The sequence below is a fragment of the Monodelphis domestica genome, chromosome 8 (assembly GCF_027887165.1).
Source record: "Monodelphis domestica isolate mMonDom1 chromosome 8, mMonDom1.pri, whole genome shotgun sequence".
Taxonomy (NCBI): Eukaryota; Metazoa; Chordata; class Mammalia; order Didelphimorphia; family Didelphidae; genus Monodelphis; species Monodelphis domestica.
In genome coordinates this window covers 93,827,879-93,846,905 of record NC_077234.1, presented here as the reverse complement: position 1 = coordinate 93,846,905, position 19,027 = coordinate 93,827,879, and the positions used below count along the sequence as shown (strand labels likewise).

Genomic DNA, 19,027 nt, shown 5'->3' with positions numbered 1-19,027 from the left:
CTGTTCTTTACAAATATCTGTTTGACAGTTCTTTGAAGTTGGACTGGAGAAAGATGGGAAGTGCAGATTAGGAAACTATTAAAATAGAGTAAAGGTCTGAAGTTAAGTACTTTGAGAGTAGAAAAGGGTGTCTTAATGCAGGAGACTTTGGCAATCAATTGGATATGGAGAGTATGGGAGTATATCAATATCCTCTTGAGGATACCTACAAGATTGTGAACTTGGTTGACTGGAATGATGATGAGGAATTAATCTACTTAACGAGATTGTTGTGAAGATAACGTCTTGTGCACAAATACAAGTTATGGTAGATAATATCTCCTAAAGCCCTGTGCATATAGCTCTCCAGTGGGAGAAGTTTGTCCCCTGTTTTCCTTAGGATATTTGTTATATATACCATTTGAGCTCTGGATAATGAACTGCTGCTAGATTCCTGCCTATTATATTCTTGCCACTGAATCATCCTTTTTTTTTTGTCCTTGGTTAATTTCCCGAGGTTACATGCTTTGAGATTTCCTGATGGTAGAGTAAAGGTTAATTCTGCCTACATTTTTCTTCTAAGAGTGCTGGCAAGATTACTTGAAGTAGTGGAGTGGAGTACTTGCTGTAGGAAAGCCCTTTTTAGGTTTTCATATACTTCTCTCATCAATGTTACTCATTTTTCCATAGGATCCTGGAAAGTGGTGAGTGTTGAGTGGTGATAGACAAGACAAAAATTGAACATATTGAATTAATATGATAGTTTGCTGGAATACAAGTTATGCAGAGTGTAATTCTGTAGTGCTGAAAATCATTGTCACAATCTTTTGTTTTTCCTTAAACCCACTCCTTCTGTTTTAGTATCAACTCTTAAGACAGAGGAGTGGCAAGGGCTAGGCAATAGAGGTTAAGTGACTTGCCCAGGGTTACCCAGGTAGGAAGTATCAGGGGCCAAATTTGAGTACAGAGCTTTCCAACTCCAGGCCTGGCCCCCTCTCCATTGTGCTACCTAGTTGCCCTATCACATAGTTTTTCTCAAAGCAAAGCAAATAAAAATTTGTTGTGATAAACCATTAATGTGGGCATCACCTCAGGTGCTTTGCATTATTAACATTATTGACTGTGAGCATATCTTTGTAGTTTATAAAAATAAGGAAGGGGGGGGGCAGCTGGGTCTGTAAGTGGATTGAGAGCTAGACCTAGAGATGGGAGATCCTAGGTTCAAATCTGGCCCTAGACACTTCCAAGCTGTGTGACCCTGGGCAAATCACTTAACCCCCATTGCCTAGCCCTTACTGTTTGTCTGCCTTGGCACCGAGTACATAGTATTGATTCTAAGATGGAAGGTAAGGGCTTAAAAAAAATAAGAAAAGGGCGAAATTAATTTTTTAACCTTTTATATGGTGACTTAGAAATAAAAAAATATTATTGTATAAGCAACATTTGTCACTTAAAAAAATTGAATGCTGCTAGTAAATGAGAGTTTGGTACCTTTGCTTCCTTAGAACCTATCTTCAAATTTTAGTGGCAAATCCCTTCCCTCCCCCCAAACAAAAAACTTCCACAGTTTACTTGTCAGGCTGGGTCAGGGGAAAGCAGGTGATATTGTTTCCTCTGTCCACCTTCCAGTACCCTGGTAAAGAAGATTCCAGGTGTAGAGTAGGTACCAAGTAAATGATGAATGATGAAGCAGGTTGGCCCTTCTGACACAAACTGGCAGAAAGTCTGAGAAAGTGACCTTTTGCTCAAGTCCCCCTACATTTTGTATGGTTTTGCTTGTGTTCCTGAAACAGGATATAGAAGCAAACCTTCGAAAAAAATTTTTTTAAACTATCACATGGAACAAAAAAGACTGGTGGCCTGAGGAAGAGGTTCAAGCACTGGTCAAGTACTCTCCAGAGCTGCATAAGGAACCTTTTCTGAATTATAATAAAGAATTGTACCACCTACTTCACAGGGTTGTTGTGAGAGGAACAAATGAGAGAAGGTATGTAGCAGGACTTTAGAGTTTAGGTCATGTTATATAAAAAATAACTCGCATATACATAGGGCAATTTAAAGTTTGCAAAGTTCTTTAAATCTGACTTTTGATTAAATGTAAGCTATTTTCTTGTGAGTAGGAAGGGATACTAGAAATAGGTTTCTGAATAATTGTAATTTTTTCTGTCATTAACAAATGTATCCCAATGGGCTTTATACCATTTTAAAATAGAATTTTCATAAGAAAAAGTACACATTGTTTCTGACCTGGGAAGCTAGCTGTATAAAAAGTAGCTAACCATTTGTAGTTGTCATAAAATCATTAACACTTTTTATATAATCATTTCCTTCATGTAAACCGGTTCTTTATACCAGTGCCACAATAGGGACGTAGAAGTGAGTTTTCTTTCCAGTTATCTCTCAGTATAGCTCTCAATAAAATGCTAAAAAACCACACCTGAAACTATTGAATTCAATTCAGGACACTTCAGAGCTGCCTCCTGTTTTCAAGCCTGGTACTGTGCAAAGCACTAGGGTGTTTGTGGATCTGTGATCTTATCATTATGTGTTCTTCCTATATCAGGGCAGATTGTAAACCATCATTCCTGCCTTTCCCCCCCTTTGTGATCTTTATGCTTTTTAAAAAGACTTTTCTTGATTCTTTTACTCTTCTGTGGTCCAGATGTAACAGATGAAGTGTCTGTATCTTTCATCCTTCAGTCTTGCTGCATGATTAGTCCATCTTTTCTGTCCTTGGTTATCCACTTCCACATATTAGGGAAACAAGATGAAACTTATTTTGAGGGATAAGATAAAGGTAAAATTATAAACACAAAATAAATATTGGGACAAAGAAGAGAGTCAGACAAAATATTCTTAGAAAATTGGGGGATGGAGAGATCACTTTGATTGGGGGTATAGTGGGGAGGATTTAAGGCGGTATGGGAGCAGGGAAAGTAAGGAAAAGGAGAAAAGCAGGATTCAGGGAAGACTACATAAAGGATTGTAATCTGAGCTAGACCTTGTAGGATTTCAAGGAGTTGTAGTAGGATTTCAGTAGGTAGAGAAGGTGTGGAGGGAGTACATTCCAGGAATAGGGGGATAGCCGCCTTTGGGAATGTACAGAGACCAGAGAGAGCAGGATTAATTCTAGAGTGTTTGAAGGGAAGTTGGTTTTTTTTTTTTTTGAAGACTAGATAGTTGGGGACCATATTAAGAATGACTTGGAAAGCTAGAATAATTGGGATATATTTTCTTCTATAGGCAGTAGAGGCATTGATAGCTTTTATGTAGGGCTGTGACTTGGATAGTTCTATGCATTAGGAGATTATTTTGGTAGCTGGTGAAAGTAAGATTGTAAAGATGAGAGTGAGGGTAGGGAAGAAGACATGAAAAAGGTTATCCAAACATTGGGAGGGGAGAAGAGCAACAAGGACCTAAACTTAAGTTTTTTTCTAGTATGAGTAGAGAAAAGAGGACACATAGGAGAAGTTAAGGAATAAAGTGGACAAGTCTTGGCCATTATCTCAGAAGGGAAAAAAGGGGGGAAAAAAGCCTGGAACATTTTGAGTCTGGATGACTAGGAGGAGAGAGTGATATCAGAAATACAAGTGGGGAAACTGGGAGGAGTAGGGGATTTTTTTTTTTTTTGAGATAAAGAGGTCAATTTGAGCCCTATTGGGAGAAAAGGAGAAGGATGGGTCAGGGTGTCATGGAGAATGTGAAAATGCAAAACTGAAGATTTTAATCTCTGGTATTACTGTCAAAGATATATTCTTGAATCTAGAGTCATGCTACATTTTGAATCGCTAGCTCTTGTTATACCAAAGGACCTCATTGTATTATAATCCTTAATATGTTGATGAAAAATGTATTGAAAATTTTTTTTAATATTTAAAAAATTTTTAATACTTTATTTGCTTCTATTGACTTTTTGGATGCTCTATGGAAATAGGTTTATTGGAGGTAATTTGTCACATTCAACCGACTTATAATAACCTTCCTGGATTCATCTTAATAGTTCATATTTAGTTTTTAGATTTTTATTTTTAGTATTTCATATTTAGTTCATAGAATGCTTTAAAAAATATGTGAGGTAGTTTTTGTTATCATTATTTTATAGATGAGGAACCAGGGCTTAGGAAAAGTTAAGTGACTTATTAGAGATCGTTGTCTAGAAGCTATCTTAGCTAGGACTTGAGCTCGGGTCCTTGGACTTTAGTGATAAACTTTCCATTTTGCTGTATCAGTCCTTTGAATCTTAGTTTCCCTTACAACCTATCTCATGAATTTATTTAGAAAAATTTTTAACTCACCGTATTTGTATTTTCAGTTTATACTAGTTTTGAATTCATAATAAGTTTTCTAATTTTGATTTTCTAATTTGATATGTAAAATAACATTATTTATTTGACCTAAGGTAATGTCTTTCAGGTTTTACTGGTGCCCTCTAATTCCAAGATTCTATGATTTGATGAACAAGCTTGTGTTCACTCTTGTGAGAATGTGTTTCTGATGCCAGGGACATCTTTGTGTGTTCCCCCACCTTCTCTCACATTTTTTGGGTTGAAGTTTAAGCTTATGGTAGCAGGAGAAAGAGAAGAAATACTTTGTTAAGTGTAATTTAATTGAATTGAAAGAAGCAGCTTGTGGGGAAAGCCCTTTGGACTGTGGAGACTTTCTGCTGAGTATCTCTATTCTATACACTGCTGTCTATACCTTTATGATATATATACATTGATTATATTCCTTTTTATCTTTCCTCTTTCTATACTTAAAAGACTTGATCATTTGAAATCTCTTTTTATATGGCAATAATGACATACAATTTGATATTTTAGTTTTTTCCCCCTGACTTCTCTAGCTTGGTTATGTTTTTCTTTGAGGTGTAGCTGCTAAAATTTCTCAGTCTTATTTTTAATCTTTTTTTTCCTTATTTGAAAAGGGAGTAGTAATGGCATAGTACTAGTTATCCAGATCTGGACCTGGTCTTGGTGTGGAGACAAGACTTTGTACAAAAGGAGAAGAAATGTTTTCTATTTTGCCTGGAGTAGCATTCCTTGGGATACTTTGTTGGGTTCTGGACTTGGAGAGGGAGATTAAACTGATGTCTCTAGGTAACACTTGTATCTGGGAATAAAATCATGGGAGTGGAGTGGGCTAGAAGGGATTTTTGAAGGTCATTTAGTTTCATTTGTTCCCTGCCCATTAGAGGGGACAGGTAGCTGTGAATTCCATTCCTTGACTCATACTTAAGAGTTTTAAGTGGTTGGCAGTTGTGAGAAAATTGATTGTGGATTTAATCTGTCATGGTGCTAGTCTTCAGTATAGGCTAGTTTCTGGAGAGAGGAATGAACAGATGCATGATAAAAACACTTGTTAAACACTTACTAAGTGAAAAACATTGTGCTAAGATCAGATGATGAAAACAGATCAGCAAGACAGTTCCTGTTTCTTAAGGAGCTCACTCTAATGAGGAGAGAGTATCTATAGAGGAGGTTTCAACTACAAGTCAGAGGAAAGACCCCTTGGTCCCTAAGATGAAGAGTCAAAGCAGAGGCTAATGTAGCTTATTTAATAATATTTCCATTGCTGAAACCTCATCTGTTTCTGATATCAAACCATTTGACAGTGACTTTGGTGTTGACATTTTTGGGACCTCAGTAGTGTCTGCTGCAGTACTTGCAGAAGAAGTTGTCAGGTCATCATCATCAGGATACCTAGGGGAGGAATGGGAAGGGAGTATGAACCCTGGGACCTAAAAACAGCCTTCATACTCAAAATAGAAAGGGGGTCACTAATCTATACATAAAGAAGGAGCCCTGCAGGCTTCATGTTGACTTAGAAAACCATGTTTTAACTTTATCTCTGCTCTATTATATTTTATTCATTTCATTAAATATTGCTCAGTTACATTTTTAATCTTTGGGAGTGTTGGGTTCTGTGTTTTTGATACCTTTGAAGTAAAAAGATCTCTGGAAATTAAATGAAGTTGGAAAAAGTGCTGAACTTGGAGTCATGGAATTGTATTTCTAATCCTGGTTCTTTTAGTTATTGCTTCTGGCTTTGACAAGGCACTGCTTCTTTTTGGATTCCAGTATTGGATGAAATAGGCTTCAGGGTCTTTTCTGGTTCCTGAGCTATGGCCCTGTGATAACTAGCAAGTAATATGGCTTGATCTTATGATCCTGGGATGCTGTGAACTATAGGGTCTGCCAGAAAGAGGGAATAAGTGCCAGGGGACATAGGGCTACACCATGCCTTAAAAAAATTCTCCTCCAGAGCATTATAAAATATTAAGTATCCATATGAACAACAATTTGATTCAAGTATTATTATCTCTTTTATAGATAAGAAAACAGAGGGTTCCTCTCCTTTAAAATGGGAATAACAATAGTGTCACATCCCAGAGTTGTGAGAAAAAAATGAGATAATAATCATTAAGCTCTTAGCACAGTACTTGACACAATATACACACTTGTTCCTTTCCCTTTCCTTTCCCCTGATCATATTAACTGGTCAATCATTGTTAGGATTTGGACCCAGCCCTTCTTACAAGGCTGACAGATTACACTGAGGTTAAGAATGATAATTTCAAAAGGCCATTAAAAATTATTTGGCAATTTAAGAGATTGTCACTAATTTTGGAGAGAACAGTTTCTGTTAAAAGATGACATTAGAAGGTAGAATGAGAGAATGAGAGGAAAGGAAATAGAGGTGAATATGGTACATAGCCTAGTGTTCTCAAGTTTATCCATCAAAGGGAGCAGAGGGATGGGATGATAGCCAGTGGGGATGGATGGATCATGTGAAGATTTTTTGAGAATGGGAGAGACGTGGACACTTATAGGCAGTAAGGAAGCAGCCAGGAGACAAGGAGGTATTGAAAATAAGTTAGTGGAAGTTATAGAGGAAGCAATCTTCTAGAAAAGATGGCATGGAATGGGATCACTTGTGCTTATAGAGGGTTTTGATTTGGAAAGTTGACCTCTTCATGGGAGACAGGGAGAGAGAGGGCCAGAAAGGCATGTAGGTGAGTTGAGAAAGAGGGGACGAGAAGGAGCTCTCACTGAGGTTTTGAAATGAGAGGTGAGGGGAGAGGGGACTATAGGAGGCTCAAGGTTGGATACAAAGATTTAGAAGAGCTGTGAAGGTGAGCTTCCAAAAGTTTAATGACTGTAGACAATACCCCTAACTTAAAAGTCTTGCGAAAGCATATCACTTACTTCAAGGGGATTTTGGTGGGAGAGTATGTATGGAGGAGCACAAAGTCACCTTCATAGTTTTTGAGGATCAGTTTCCTCATTTATCAAATGAGGGAGTTTGGACTAGATGACCTTCAAGGTCCCATATAGCTCTAAATCCATGATTCTATTAGGAAGATAACTTAAAATTATTGCTGACTATTCGTGGTAACGTTGTGTCATTTTTATATATGAAATACAATGTATGTCAAAGGAAGAGATGAAGTGTAACCATCCCCAGTTTATAGTTCTTCCCAGTTTATAGTTCTGTTTTATTAAACGTAGTCAATAATGTTATAAGATGCTTTCTACTAATGAATATATTTTTGGGTCTTAAAAGTCATTTTAGATGGTAGGGAATTAGTTGGCCTGACTCAGTTATATTTAGAGATTTTGAAAGTTATTTAAATATCTTTGTGGCCCTTTCTTTACAGCTCCCTATTGAAGATTTGTGCAGTTTAACTTCCCGATCATTGTCCATCTCTTTAACTTCCACGGTGCCAGAATCTACAGAGGATATTCTTTTGAAGGGATTTGCCTCTTTAGGCATGGAAGAAGAAAGAATTGAAACTGCACAGCAGGTAATTGGTAGCCGCTTTAATAAAGAGTTTTGATATATTTTAGACATTATAAGTCAAAAGGACCCCAACTTTAACAGACAAAACAACAAAAAATGTGCTTTGAAATCACTGTTATTTGAAAATATTTAGAGAAAATGGTTTTATGTCAGTAGCAATTGATTTCTAAAGATATAAAACTTTATCTGTCATCTTGCTAGATACCTAGAGCTATATGTCATTCTATCAATAAAACCTTTATTAGTCTGGATTTGGTTGGTGAATTTATAGCATTTGTCTTATTAAGTTTTATTTGATGCATTTTTTATCACCTCTTGAGTTTTTTAGCCCTTACTTTCTTCTGCCTTAGTAGTAATTCTAAGACAGAAGGATAAGGGCTAGGAAAGCAGAGTTTAAGTGACTTGCCTAGGGGAAGCGTGGGACCAGATTTGAATCCAGGTCCTCCCAACTTCGGGCTGGCATTCTTATCCACTGTATTACTTAACTACTCCTTCTCCCCCATTGTTCATGAAACAAATACTTAAAGTCAACCATTGTCAGCTAGGTGGTACAATGGATACAGTGCAGGACTTGATGTCAGAAGATGTGATTTAGAATCCTACTTCAAATGCTTCTTGGCTGTGTGACCCTGGGCAAGTCATTTCCTCCAGCTGCTGCTGTTGCTGGTATTTAGACTCTATTTTAAGGTTTGCAAAGCGCTTTATAAATATTTTTCATTTGATCTTCACAACCTGAGGCAAACAGAGATTAAATGACATGTCACCTGGCTAGGGACAGGTTTGAGTCTAGATTTGATCTCAGGTTTTTCTGACTATAGGTCAGGTGTTCTATTCATTATCATTCTATTCATTATTCACATCACCAACCTTCCATGGCTAATCCCGCAGTGGCTTCATCTGTAAAATGAGGATAATAATAATCTCTACTTCACTGAGTTATTGTGAGGATCAAATAAGTTAATTTGTAAAGCAGTTTGTAAACCTTAAAGTGCTAGCTATAAATGCCAACCTAAAAGTTAGTAAGTGCCAGCCACATGCCAGGTGCTTGGCTGGGTGCTGGGGATACAAATATAAAAAGAGAACCATCTATTCTCAAGAATTTATACTTTAATGGAATACAACAAGTACACATAATAATCTTTATAACATGAATATAAAGTAAATAAGTATAATATGCCAAATAGTTAAATACAAATAAACCTAACACTTGTAAAATATGAGTTTGTTGCCAGATAGGATAATAATTCCTAGTCTTTTGGAACTCTTCCTCTTTTTATTTTTGCCTTTAGTTTTTCTATATATATTTTGGATGAACACATTTGCTTTTCATATATTATTTATTCCTAGTTTTTTCCTTTCAATTTTACTTTGTATATAACAAAACCTAAGGGTTTAGACAGTTTCTTGGGCCACTTTTTCTATCTTAAATATTCTGTTAATAATGAAAGTCTAGTTAGTAATTATGTTGAAAAGTAAGATTACTGAATTTAATATTTCATGTTATGATAAACCTTGTGCATTGAGAGGAAAATAGTCTTCCCTTATTATCTTCCACTCTCCTTGCCTTTCCGTATCTTCTCTCTTGGCTTACTTTTTAATTTTTGTCAGAAATGCTGTACTTTTAGTCAGCCAGGCTTAAAACGACCTATTTAACTTTGGCTTAAACTTTCTCCCTTGTCCACCCTCCACATTTGGTCAGTCATCACATTGTGTAAAATTTTCCTGTGCAACGTTTTTCAGATCTGTCCCTCTCTTTTCATTGTCACTGCCTTTATAACCTTTGGTCTGGTCTCTTGGCAGTACTTTAATAAAACCAGCCTGGCTTCATGGGAAAGAGCATATAATTCAGCTTAAGAATTTGCTTTCAGATCTTGGTTCTGCTACCTGAGTGACTTCCGTAGAGTCAGTTTTTCTGAATCTCAATTTTTCCTCAGCTGCAAAAAGAAGGGTTGGACATGATCTTTAACTTCTCTTCTAAGTCAAAATCCTGTGAACCTGTGACATCATCTCTTGAATATTCTAGAAGAAAATAGCCTTTTAGTATGTCTATGAGTTTGTTGGTTAGGGCATTTTCACTACTTTCACTTTGTATTTGGGTAGTAGTAGTCTATTTTTTAGAATTTCAGTTGGATAACTTATCTTGATTTCTTGCTAATTAATATTAAACATTCATTTATGCACTACACTATGAGACAGTTAAATTTGAAAGACTAGCCAACATTAGCTATTATTTTATTCTTTTCATATCACAAAGAGTTTATTCTTTATCTACTGTTTCTCTAATAATACTTTTTGTTTTCTCTCACTTCAAACCTCTCTTATTTAGGGATGAAAACTTGATATCCTTTGGAGTTAGTACTTTTTGATATCTTTTGCTTTTTTCTCTTGAATTTTTAATTATTTGTTGACTATTCTTTTGAATTCTTCCCCATTCTAATTTTCGACCTTAACACATATTTAATGCTTTCTGTACGAGTCCCTAAATATCAAAATAGAGATAGTGCCTTTGGGCCATAAGGACTTATTGTAGTGTGTTAGTCCACTTCATTCTGTATATTTTTGTAGAATTGACAGTTTGACTCTTATCTTTCTAGTTCTTCTCATGGTTTGCACAGCTACAAACCCAGATGGAGCAAGATGAAGGAACGAAATATAGGTATGCAGCTCTCTTGTTTGTGGCATGCTATTCCTTTGAAGTTTATGGTCACTACCTCCTGTAGCTTTCTGAGGAAAAAGGCTTCTTCGTCCAGGATCAACACAAGGAAAATTCTAACTGCAGCACTTATTTGATAACAAAAACACAGATTGAAGTTAACTCATTTGTAGCTTCTTAATGACTAGCATCAGAAGGTAGACAGTGGAATAATATTTCTACAACTTAAAAAAAAGACAAGTGTGAGGGGAAATGGGGAGTTTGATGGAGATAATAGAGGAAGCCCAGATTAGGCAGTTGTACTAGGGGGGACAGAAAATGGCTTCTGGAGTCAGAGAATTCTGGGTTCAAATCCCACTACTTATGTTTCCCAGCTAGGGTTGGAGCTCAATTTCTTCTTCTGTAAAATGAAGGGGTTAGACCAGAGCATCTCAGGTCCTTTCCAGCTGTAGGTTCCTGATACTATGATCCTGTGACAGGTGTAGATATCTCCAGTGTAAGTGATAGTAATCCTAGCTTTTATTTCTGCCATTGTGTGGGTGTTTATTTGATCTTCATCACAGTTTTGGAAGATCTGTATTATTATCTCTCTTTTACAGTTGGGGAAATTCTAAAAAATGAATTAAGTTGACTATGGAAGATTCAAACTTATGACTTTCAGGTTCAGAGACACATAAATGATTCAACTGGAATGTGAACCCTTGTTCATAAAAACACATTGCCTCTGGGCATTTGACTTGTCTGTTTGGGTAGGGTCCATTGGAAGGGAGAATGATTCTTTCAATTTGGTATAAGTAGCAGCTGGGCTGAAGGCTTGGCAATGATGACCTTCTGTGTTGCCTAGTTTGTAACTGAATGGTGTTCATTGGTGATTCATTCAGCAAACAGTTAGGGAGCGCCTATACTGTGTAGACCTTTCTGCTAGATGCTGGGGAATTCTGCCTTAATGGAGGGTATAGTGTAGTAGAAAAATAAGACACAAGTGACTATGACATGCATTCTTATCTTGTAATAACTTAGCATCTGTAGGACAATGTAGTTTTTTTTCTTAGTCTCTGAGTTAGAAGCATTGATGTTCTCAAAAATTTCTTGGAGATGATGTGGACTTCATAATGAAAAAAACTTCCTAGTTTTTTTGCTAGGTATGAATTTCTATAGTTCATGTGTTAATAAGTGAATCTAAGTTCCCTGAGCACAGGACATTAAAATGATTTGTATAATTTACAGATTGAATTTTTATCTTCCTTCAGCAGTATTTTCTCCCTGGAAGTGATAGAGATAAATATAAATATAGTTTACAGTCACTTTGACAAGCTTTGGATTTTATAATTCTTTAGAGGTTTTTAAGTATTACAAATTTAAAGAATAAAGTTATAAAGATAATTATGCTTTAACTTGTATTCTTCTAACTATATTATGCTCCCTTTACCACTACTAAATATTATTTTGTGCAATGGTAAAACCAAAATTTTCCAAGCTTATGGTGAATTGCATGCTTAATGATGAACAAGTAGGATAATTATTTTAGGTACCTCTTTGTGTAGAGACATTTATAGGGTGGTTGTTGAGATTGACTGTTAAAAATAGTCACTCATCTCTTAGTTATTCTCATGTAGATCGTTACAAAAGTTTTTTCCCTATGTAGATTTTTATAAATTTTAGTTTTTTACCAGCTACCTACCGCCACCAATCACATTTATTCTGCTTTAATAATTATATATTTATTTAGCACTCTGTGAACCATAAGCATTACATAAATATGTTTTGGTTATTTTTAGTAAGGCTTATAAAGCATTTTGCAAGTAGTATTTTTACAGAGAAAGAGCTTGTGACTTATACAAGGTTATATAGTAAAAGATAGTATAGTAACAGAACTGGGATTTGAAATCAAGTTTCTGGCTCAAAGTTAAGCATTCTTTTTCTTAGCAGCTAGCTACCTGGATTAGTTGATGTGCATTTAGGAAATAGAAACTCAACTGACTATTATCCCAAGTGAAACACAAAGAAGATAAGCATTATTATATTAAAAAAAATATATATATACATATATAAGTTGAAAGACTAATAGAAATTAAATTTGTAATTTTTGTTGTTTGGAATTATCTAAATAAATGTGAGTTTTATGGAAGGAAGGAAAGAAGCATTTGTTAAGTACCTACTATGTGCTAGGCATTGTATCTTTAGATACTTTATATATAGTAACTTATTTACTCCTCAAAACAACCCTGGAGATAGATGCTGTTATCTTTCCCATTTTATAGTTGATGAAACTGAGGCAAACAGTGAAGTGACTAGCCCAGGATGTCTGAGGTCAAATTTGAACTCGAATCTTCCTAACTCTAAGCCTAGTGCTCTTTTTTTGTTGTTTCCAAAGCATATACAAATGTGAGTTATTGCCACTTTAGCAGTGTTCAAAAACACTAACAAGCTAAAAGATGAATTTAATTTTTAGGTGTATTTTGCTTTAATAAATCATTTAACATTTAATATTTACTTTATTTTTTTAAATTTAATTTAATAAATTAATTTAATAAAATTAAAAAAACATTTAATATTGGCTGAGTAGAAAGGTCTATGTGTGTCTATGTGCACATGCAGCTCTTTTTGTTATAGTGATTGATGTCTTAATCTTCTGAAAACTAAATTGGTGATCTTACACTAGATTTTAAAAGTCAATTTATTGTTTATGGTTTTATGGCTTAAGCCTGTTGCTTACAAAATCAGTGTCCTGCTTTCTTAAGTACTGAATCAGTTTATAAACTTAAAGCTTTATGTTTGTTGAGGACAATCATTTTTTTCATGAGCAATATTGAGTTTTCTCTCCTGAAATTCAAGGGTTCTGGGAAGCATGTAATACAGCTCTATTTGTTGACTGTGCTTGCTGGTATCATTTCTGCCAATCCCCTTTTGGTTCTGTTTTCTAGACAGATGAGAGATTACTTGTCTGGGTTTCAGGAACAGTGCGATGCCATACTGAATGATGTTAACAGAGCTCTTCAGCATCTCGAATCTTTGCAGAAACAGTATCTTTTTGTGTCCACAAAGACAGGTACTCTGCATGAAGCCTGTGAACAGCTCCTGAAAGAGCAGGTAATTTAGTCATGGGAAGGAAGGTCAGGGGTACTGTTTAATGTTTTGGTTGTTGAGTGGCTAAATGGAATTGTTTTACATTCTTTTTTCCCCTTTTTTAAACTCTTACTTTTTGTCTTAGTAACATTTCTAAGACAGAAGAATGCCATGGGTTAGGCAATTGAGTTTAAGTGAGTAGCCCAAGGTCACACAGATAGGAAGTGTCTAAGGCCAAATTTGAACCTCTTTACTCCAGGCCTGGTTCTATCCACTGAGCTTTCTAGCTGCCCCATGTTATTTCTTTAGTTTGGTAAATATTCATTGAACCCTTGTGTGTGATGTGCATGGTGCATGGCTTATGTTGACAGCAATCTTTTGTGTGTTGAATAAAATCTTGTACATAAGGAAAGCAGTTGGCTTTCCTGAATCCTGAGCCAGTTCACCTATATTTTTTTTCCCAGGTTAGAGATTAAAGGATATTTGTTTGCTGTTTTTAATGCTTAAAATCTTTCTGTTAACAAGAATGATGATTATAGTGCACTGGGTCTGGAGTCAGGAAGACCTGAGTTCAAATCTAGCCTCAAACTCTAGCCATGGATCCCTGGACAAATCTCTTAATCATTGTCTACCTCAGTTTGCTCTTTAGAGTTATGAACTTAACATGAGATGATACTTTGTGAAGCACTTTGCAAACCTTAAAGTGCTACACAAATGCTATTTCTCTATACAATAAGAATGAAAATGTAACTTGCTTTTACTGACCTTAGTGAAAGTTTGGCTAACAAAATGTCAGACACATTTTTTAGTTTTTGGTTTTCCTTCAGATAGAATAGAAAGAAGCTTTAGGGTACAGTGGAAAGAGCTCTGGATTTAGAATCAGAGGCTTTGGGTTTGATGTCTGGTTCTGCCAAGTACTACCTGGTGACCTTGGATAACTCACCTGACTTCTCTGGACCTCAGTTTTGATATTTATAGAATGAAGGTTCCTTTCAGTTTTAAATTAGTTCTCTAGAATCTCATGAATAATTTGCAATTTTCCACTTAGGAACCAAATTAAACTTATTTTAAGTGATTGTATCTGTTTTCTGAATCATGAGTATAATTTGAATTAACTGTTCATTTGACATCTCTTTCAGTATTTGTTGTGAGATTCCTGTAATGTTTTTTCTCTTTTGTAAATAGTCAGAACTGGTTGACCTGGCTGAAAATATTCAACAAAAGCTCTCTTATTTTAATGAATTGGAAACTATTAATACGGTATGTATTAATGTATTAGTACGGTATATATTTTTAGTCTTAAAAGCTTATCTCAGATGTTTGAAGTACTAAATGCTTATTGATTAGCATAATTTGCTTATGATATTCTGATTGAAAAATCATCTTGATTTTGAAAAATATTTTTTTCAAAATTAAGTACTGCTGAATATTATTTAAGAAGTTAGAGTTTTTTAGATGAGGATTATGTGTATGCACACACATGTATAATGTATAAACAATGTCTTTTTACATATGTGTATATTCTTACATGTATATTTAATGAGTTATACACATTAACAGAATAAAAATTACAAGATAAACATAAGCTTCTTGGTTGAGAGCCTAACAAGAACTTAATTGACAAAAGAAGTATCTAGGGAAATAGCTTGAGACACAACTGAAGATACTAAAAGAGGAAATACTAAATAGTAATTTTAGATGTTACTACTGAATATTAGTTAATATTTTCCATGTAATTCTAAGTAATATTGAAGTATTTAAAAAAACTTTTAAGGGGTAGCATTTTAATATAGGAATGTAAACAGGGATGGGGATAGGGATTGGACTTGGGATTTCATTGATATAGGGAACTTCTATGAGCAAACTCCTCTTACTAATTCCTGGTGGCACCTTCTCTGCAACTTACATTTTTAAACAGTTGCCTCTAGCACTGAAAGGTAGAGCAAATTGCCTACAGTCACATAGGCAGGTCATGCCAGAAGTGGAATTTGAACCCAGGACATCTTGGCTTTAAGGATAGCTCTGTATCCACCATGCCACTGGGGTTCTCTTGAGACCGTGTTGTGAGGGAGGAGTCAAAACTAATAATACTAAGATGTTATTTGCATATTAAAATACTTCCTTTTCCAACTACCTATCTGTATGAGGCCATATTTTCTTCACATACATTCAACCAAAACGATGTATTGCAACAGATTAAATGGAGAAACAGATATGAGAATATAGCTGTCTTCTATTATGCTAAACATCAGAGATTTGGAGAAATAAAACAAGGAAACTCTTCACCTATATATTTTTCCTTTTTATAAACATGTTATTTATGTTAACATATAAAAAGGTTTATTTTTTAAAAAATGAATTTAAATAAAAATGTAAACATTTTGTCAGTTTTAATTTCTAATATGGTGACTATCGATAGATATAAACCACATAAACCAAAGTTCTCTTTGGTCCTCGATAATTTTTAAAACTGTTAAGGGGTCCTGAGACCAAAAAGTTTAAGAACCATTCTGCTATGCTCTGTTGTCCTTGAGGGCCCCCCCTTCCGAAAAAAGACTTCGAATTTTAAAGGTCATATTATCCTATATAAAATTCAGTTGGAGTAAACTGAGTTAAATTATCTTTCTTAAATTTCTCAATATAAATGTACATTACAGATTTAGAAGCCTGCCTTATTGACTAAAAATCTGCTGTAAAGACTTGTGCAGTCAAATAGGATTTATTCTGATGGGAAATAGTAATATTACATCTGAGCAAACTTTAAAGTACAGTATAAATGAGATTTATTTATTACTACTACATTACTATGATGTAACTTAAAACTTTTCCCCTTGCTTATTTTTGTATAGTATGACTGATGTATTTTTTTTTCCATTTTCTTTTTAAAGAAATTGAATTCCCCAACGTTGTCTGTGAACAGTGAAGGATTTATACCAATGCTGGCTAAGTTAGATGATTGTATAACATACATTTCTTCTCATGTAAGTTACTTAATTTTCATATGCTTTAAAAAAAATAATAGACTGTTAGAGCTGAAAAAACCCAAACTTTAGAGATCATTTAATCCACTCCTTTCACTTTAATGATGGGGAAGTGAAGGCTTTAACATGTGAAGTTAGGTTGTTGTCATGCAGCTTATGAATGACAAAGCTGTGGTTTGAAGCCAGGTATAATGAATAACTTTCAAGATACGTGCCATTCCACTGATGCTTTTTATAGGCACTGTTTTATGATTTCTCATCTATGTATTTTTTTATTTCGTGCAAAAGGGAAAAAAGAGTCTTGTGTATATATTTTTCCCCAAACCTTTAATGGCTATTAACAGTGAAGAGAATGCATTCATTTTTTTAAGGATGCCACTCTAGGGATGAGACTGTCATAAAGATTCACACTGCTTTCAAATGTGCCTTTTTTAAAAAAAGAGTGCTAACATTATAATGTTTGGTCCTATTTCTCTGGAAATTAGGAAGCATTCAGGATCTGGGGAATTGGAGAGCAGTTCCTCTTTTGATTTAAGTCCTCATTTACCATTTTCCCTTTCTAACCTACATATCATCAAGTCCCTTGCTGTTTCTCTGGATATTTACACAGAAGCAATACTGTGTAAAAATATCTAATGCTATATAACATTTACTGTTTTGGCTCTTACAATTTTCTGTAGTAATACTTCTGTTCTTACCAATTTTTTGCCATTATTTTTAGTCTTTATTTTTTTAAAAAACAAGTTCTCTCTTATTTTCAGCCTAATTTCAAAGACTATCCTGTTTATTTACTCAAGTTTAAGCAATGCCTTTCTAAAGCTATGCACCTTATGAAAACTTACACTGTGAACACACTGCAAAACCTCACAAGTCAATTAATCAAACGGGTGAGTCAGTTTATCTCCATACATCTTTTATCTTGAACTGTTTATTTCATATGCATTACATGTGTGAATTTAATATATGATTTGTTCATATTATGAATTTTCAAAGTATCAGGTGACAACTTTACATAATAGAATTAAGCTTTAATTTGGAGTTTGAAAGCTCTTCTAGTTAAAACATTTTATTCTTTTTGGGAAGTCATTTTTGATGCTTTATGTGGGCATGTAAGCAGAATGGTATCAATAGAAAGGATTATTACATTATTTTTTTGCTAATTACTTTAATTTCTCTCTTCCTTTCCATTCCATGGATTTCCTTAGGATCCTTCATCTGTGCCAAATTCAGACAATGCCTTCACTCTATTTTATGTAAAATTTCGAGCTGCTGCTCCCAAAGTCAGAGTAAGTTTGCTGACAGTTATTTACAAGAATATTCACTGTAACCATTACATCTGTATAAGAACAAGACAACTGAATCATGATATTGGTATTTATGTTTCTCTTTTTTCTTTTAACTGTAGACTCTCATTGAACAAGTAGAGCAACGATCTGAAAAAATACCAGAGTAAGTAAATAGAAATCATTTAGTTTTCTGAGTACTTGTCAATCTGGGAATGTCGTATTTTTAAACACTGTTTCCTTTCTGGTCGTTTACTTATGGGAACCTGAATGAGAGCCATAGCTCTGTTTCCTGAATTGTGGAAACTTACTTTAAGTAAATAGGGCCGCATTGAAGATTTAGTTAGTCAGTTAATGTGGAAAATGGGCTGTCTCTTGCAGTCATTATCCATAGTTAGTGAACAAAGCCTTGAGTGAGTTTTCCTTCCTTCTCCAAAGAGTAGGATTGTCATCCTCAATCATTTTGGCAGATTACTTGTGGTTTTTTTGACTATTCATGTAAATATTCCTGGTTATTAGTGTAGAAAACTGAGCTCTGACTTTGTAACTTTTCAAACATATTTTAGAAATTTATCATCATATTCCATAAAAGGGGAGATATGTTTATTTGGGTATTGAATCCAAACTTAATGTCCCAACTCAAAACTTTGTTTTATGTTTATTGTCTTTCAGCACTAGCATAGTGCCTTCTTTGCACATAGTAGGCACTTAGTAAAAACTGGAATTGAAGCAAATACTCCTAAATTTTAAATGAAGTTTAATACCTAAAGTAAAAACATTAAATTGAGATTTTTTTTTTCTCTCCATCAGATACCAACAGCTTTTAAATGAAATCCATCAGTGCTACCTTGATCAGAGGGAACTTCTGCTGGGTCCTAGTATTACTAGTACTGTAACTGAGTTAACAAGTCAGAACAACAGAGATCATTGTGCCTTGGTAAGACTCTTAACTTTCTTGTTAGTGAAACCCCCAAAAGTTATATTTGCTTATGAGATTATTTTTGTTCTTGTATGTAAAATTATGTCAGGCTTCTTTTCCCCTTTCCAATCTAGACATATTTACTAAATTTCATTGAGAAAGCAGAACTTTCTCAAAAAGTAGAGATGTATTTGGTTGGGGGGGGGGGGATTATGAGGGAAAGTATGTTGAAGAAAGCAAAGTCATTACACTAAACTAGTTTTATGGAAATAGAAATAGGTAAATAAATATTGACCTTTTCTAGGTTGTATTTTCTAAACCTTTTAGGTGAATGTCTAAACCTTTT

General features: G+C 34.7%; 1 protein-coding gene across 2 annotated transcripts in view; it reads left to right on the top strand.

Moving 5' to 3' along the window:
• COG3 (component of oligomeric golgi complex 3) overlaps window positions 1–19,027 on the top strand; it is a 67,672-nt gene that overhangs the window by 2,696 nt on the left and 45,949 nt on the right. Inside the window, exons 2-10 of one of the 2 annotated variants that reach the window (XM_003341839.4) lie at window positions 7,637–7,783; window positions 10,374–10,435; window positions 13,357–13,522; window positions 14,684–14,758; window positions 16,387–16,479; window positions 17,241–17,366; window positions 17,685–17,765; window positions 17,885–17,928; window positions 18,573–18,699. In XM_003341839.4, coding sequence (XP_003341887.2) covers window positions 7,637–7,783; window positions 10,374–10,435; window positions 13,357–13,522; window positions 14,684–14,758; window positions 16,387–16,479; window positions 17,241–17,366; window positions 17,685–17,765; window positions 17,885–17,928; window positions 18,573–18,699 — 921 coding nt within the window. Of the gene's footprint in view, window positions 1–7,636; window positions 7,784–10,373; window positions 10,436–13,356; window positions 13,523–14,683; window positions 14,759–16,386; window positions 16,480–17,240; window positions 17,367–17,684; window positions 17,766–17,884; window positions 17,929–18,572; window positions 18,700–19,027 lie in introns of those variants that run through there. The other variant, XM_056807352.1, reaches the window with a different exon arrangement.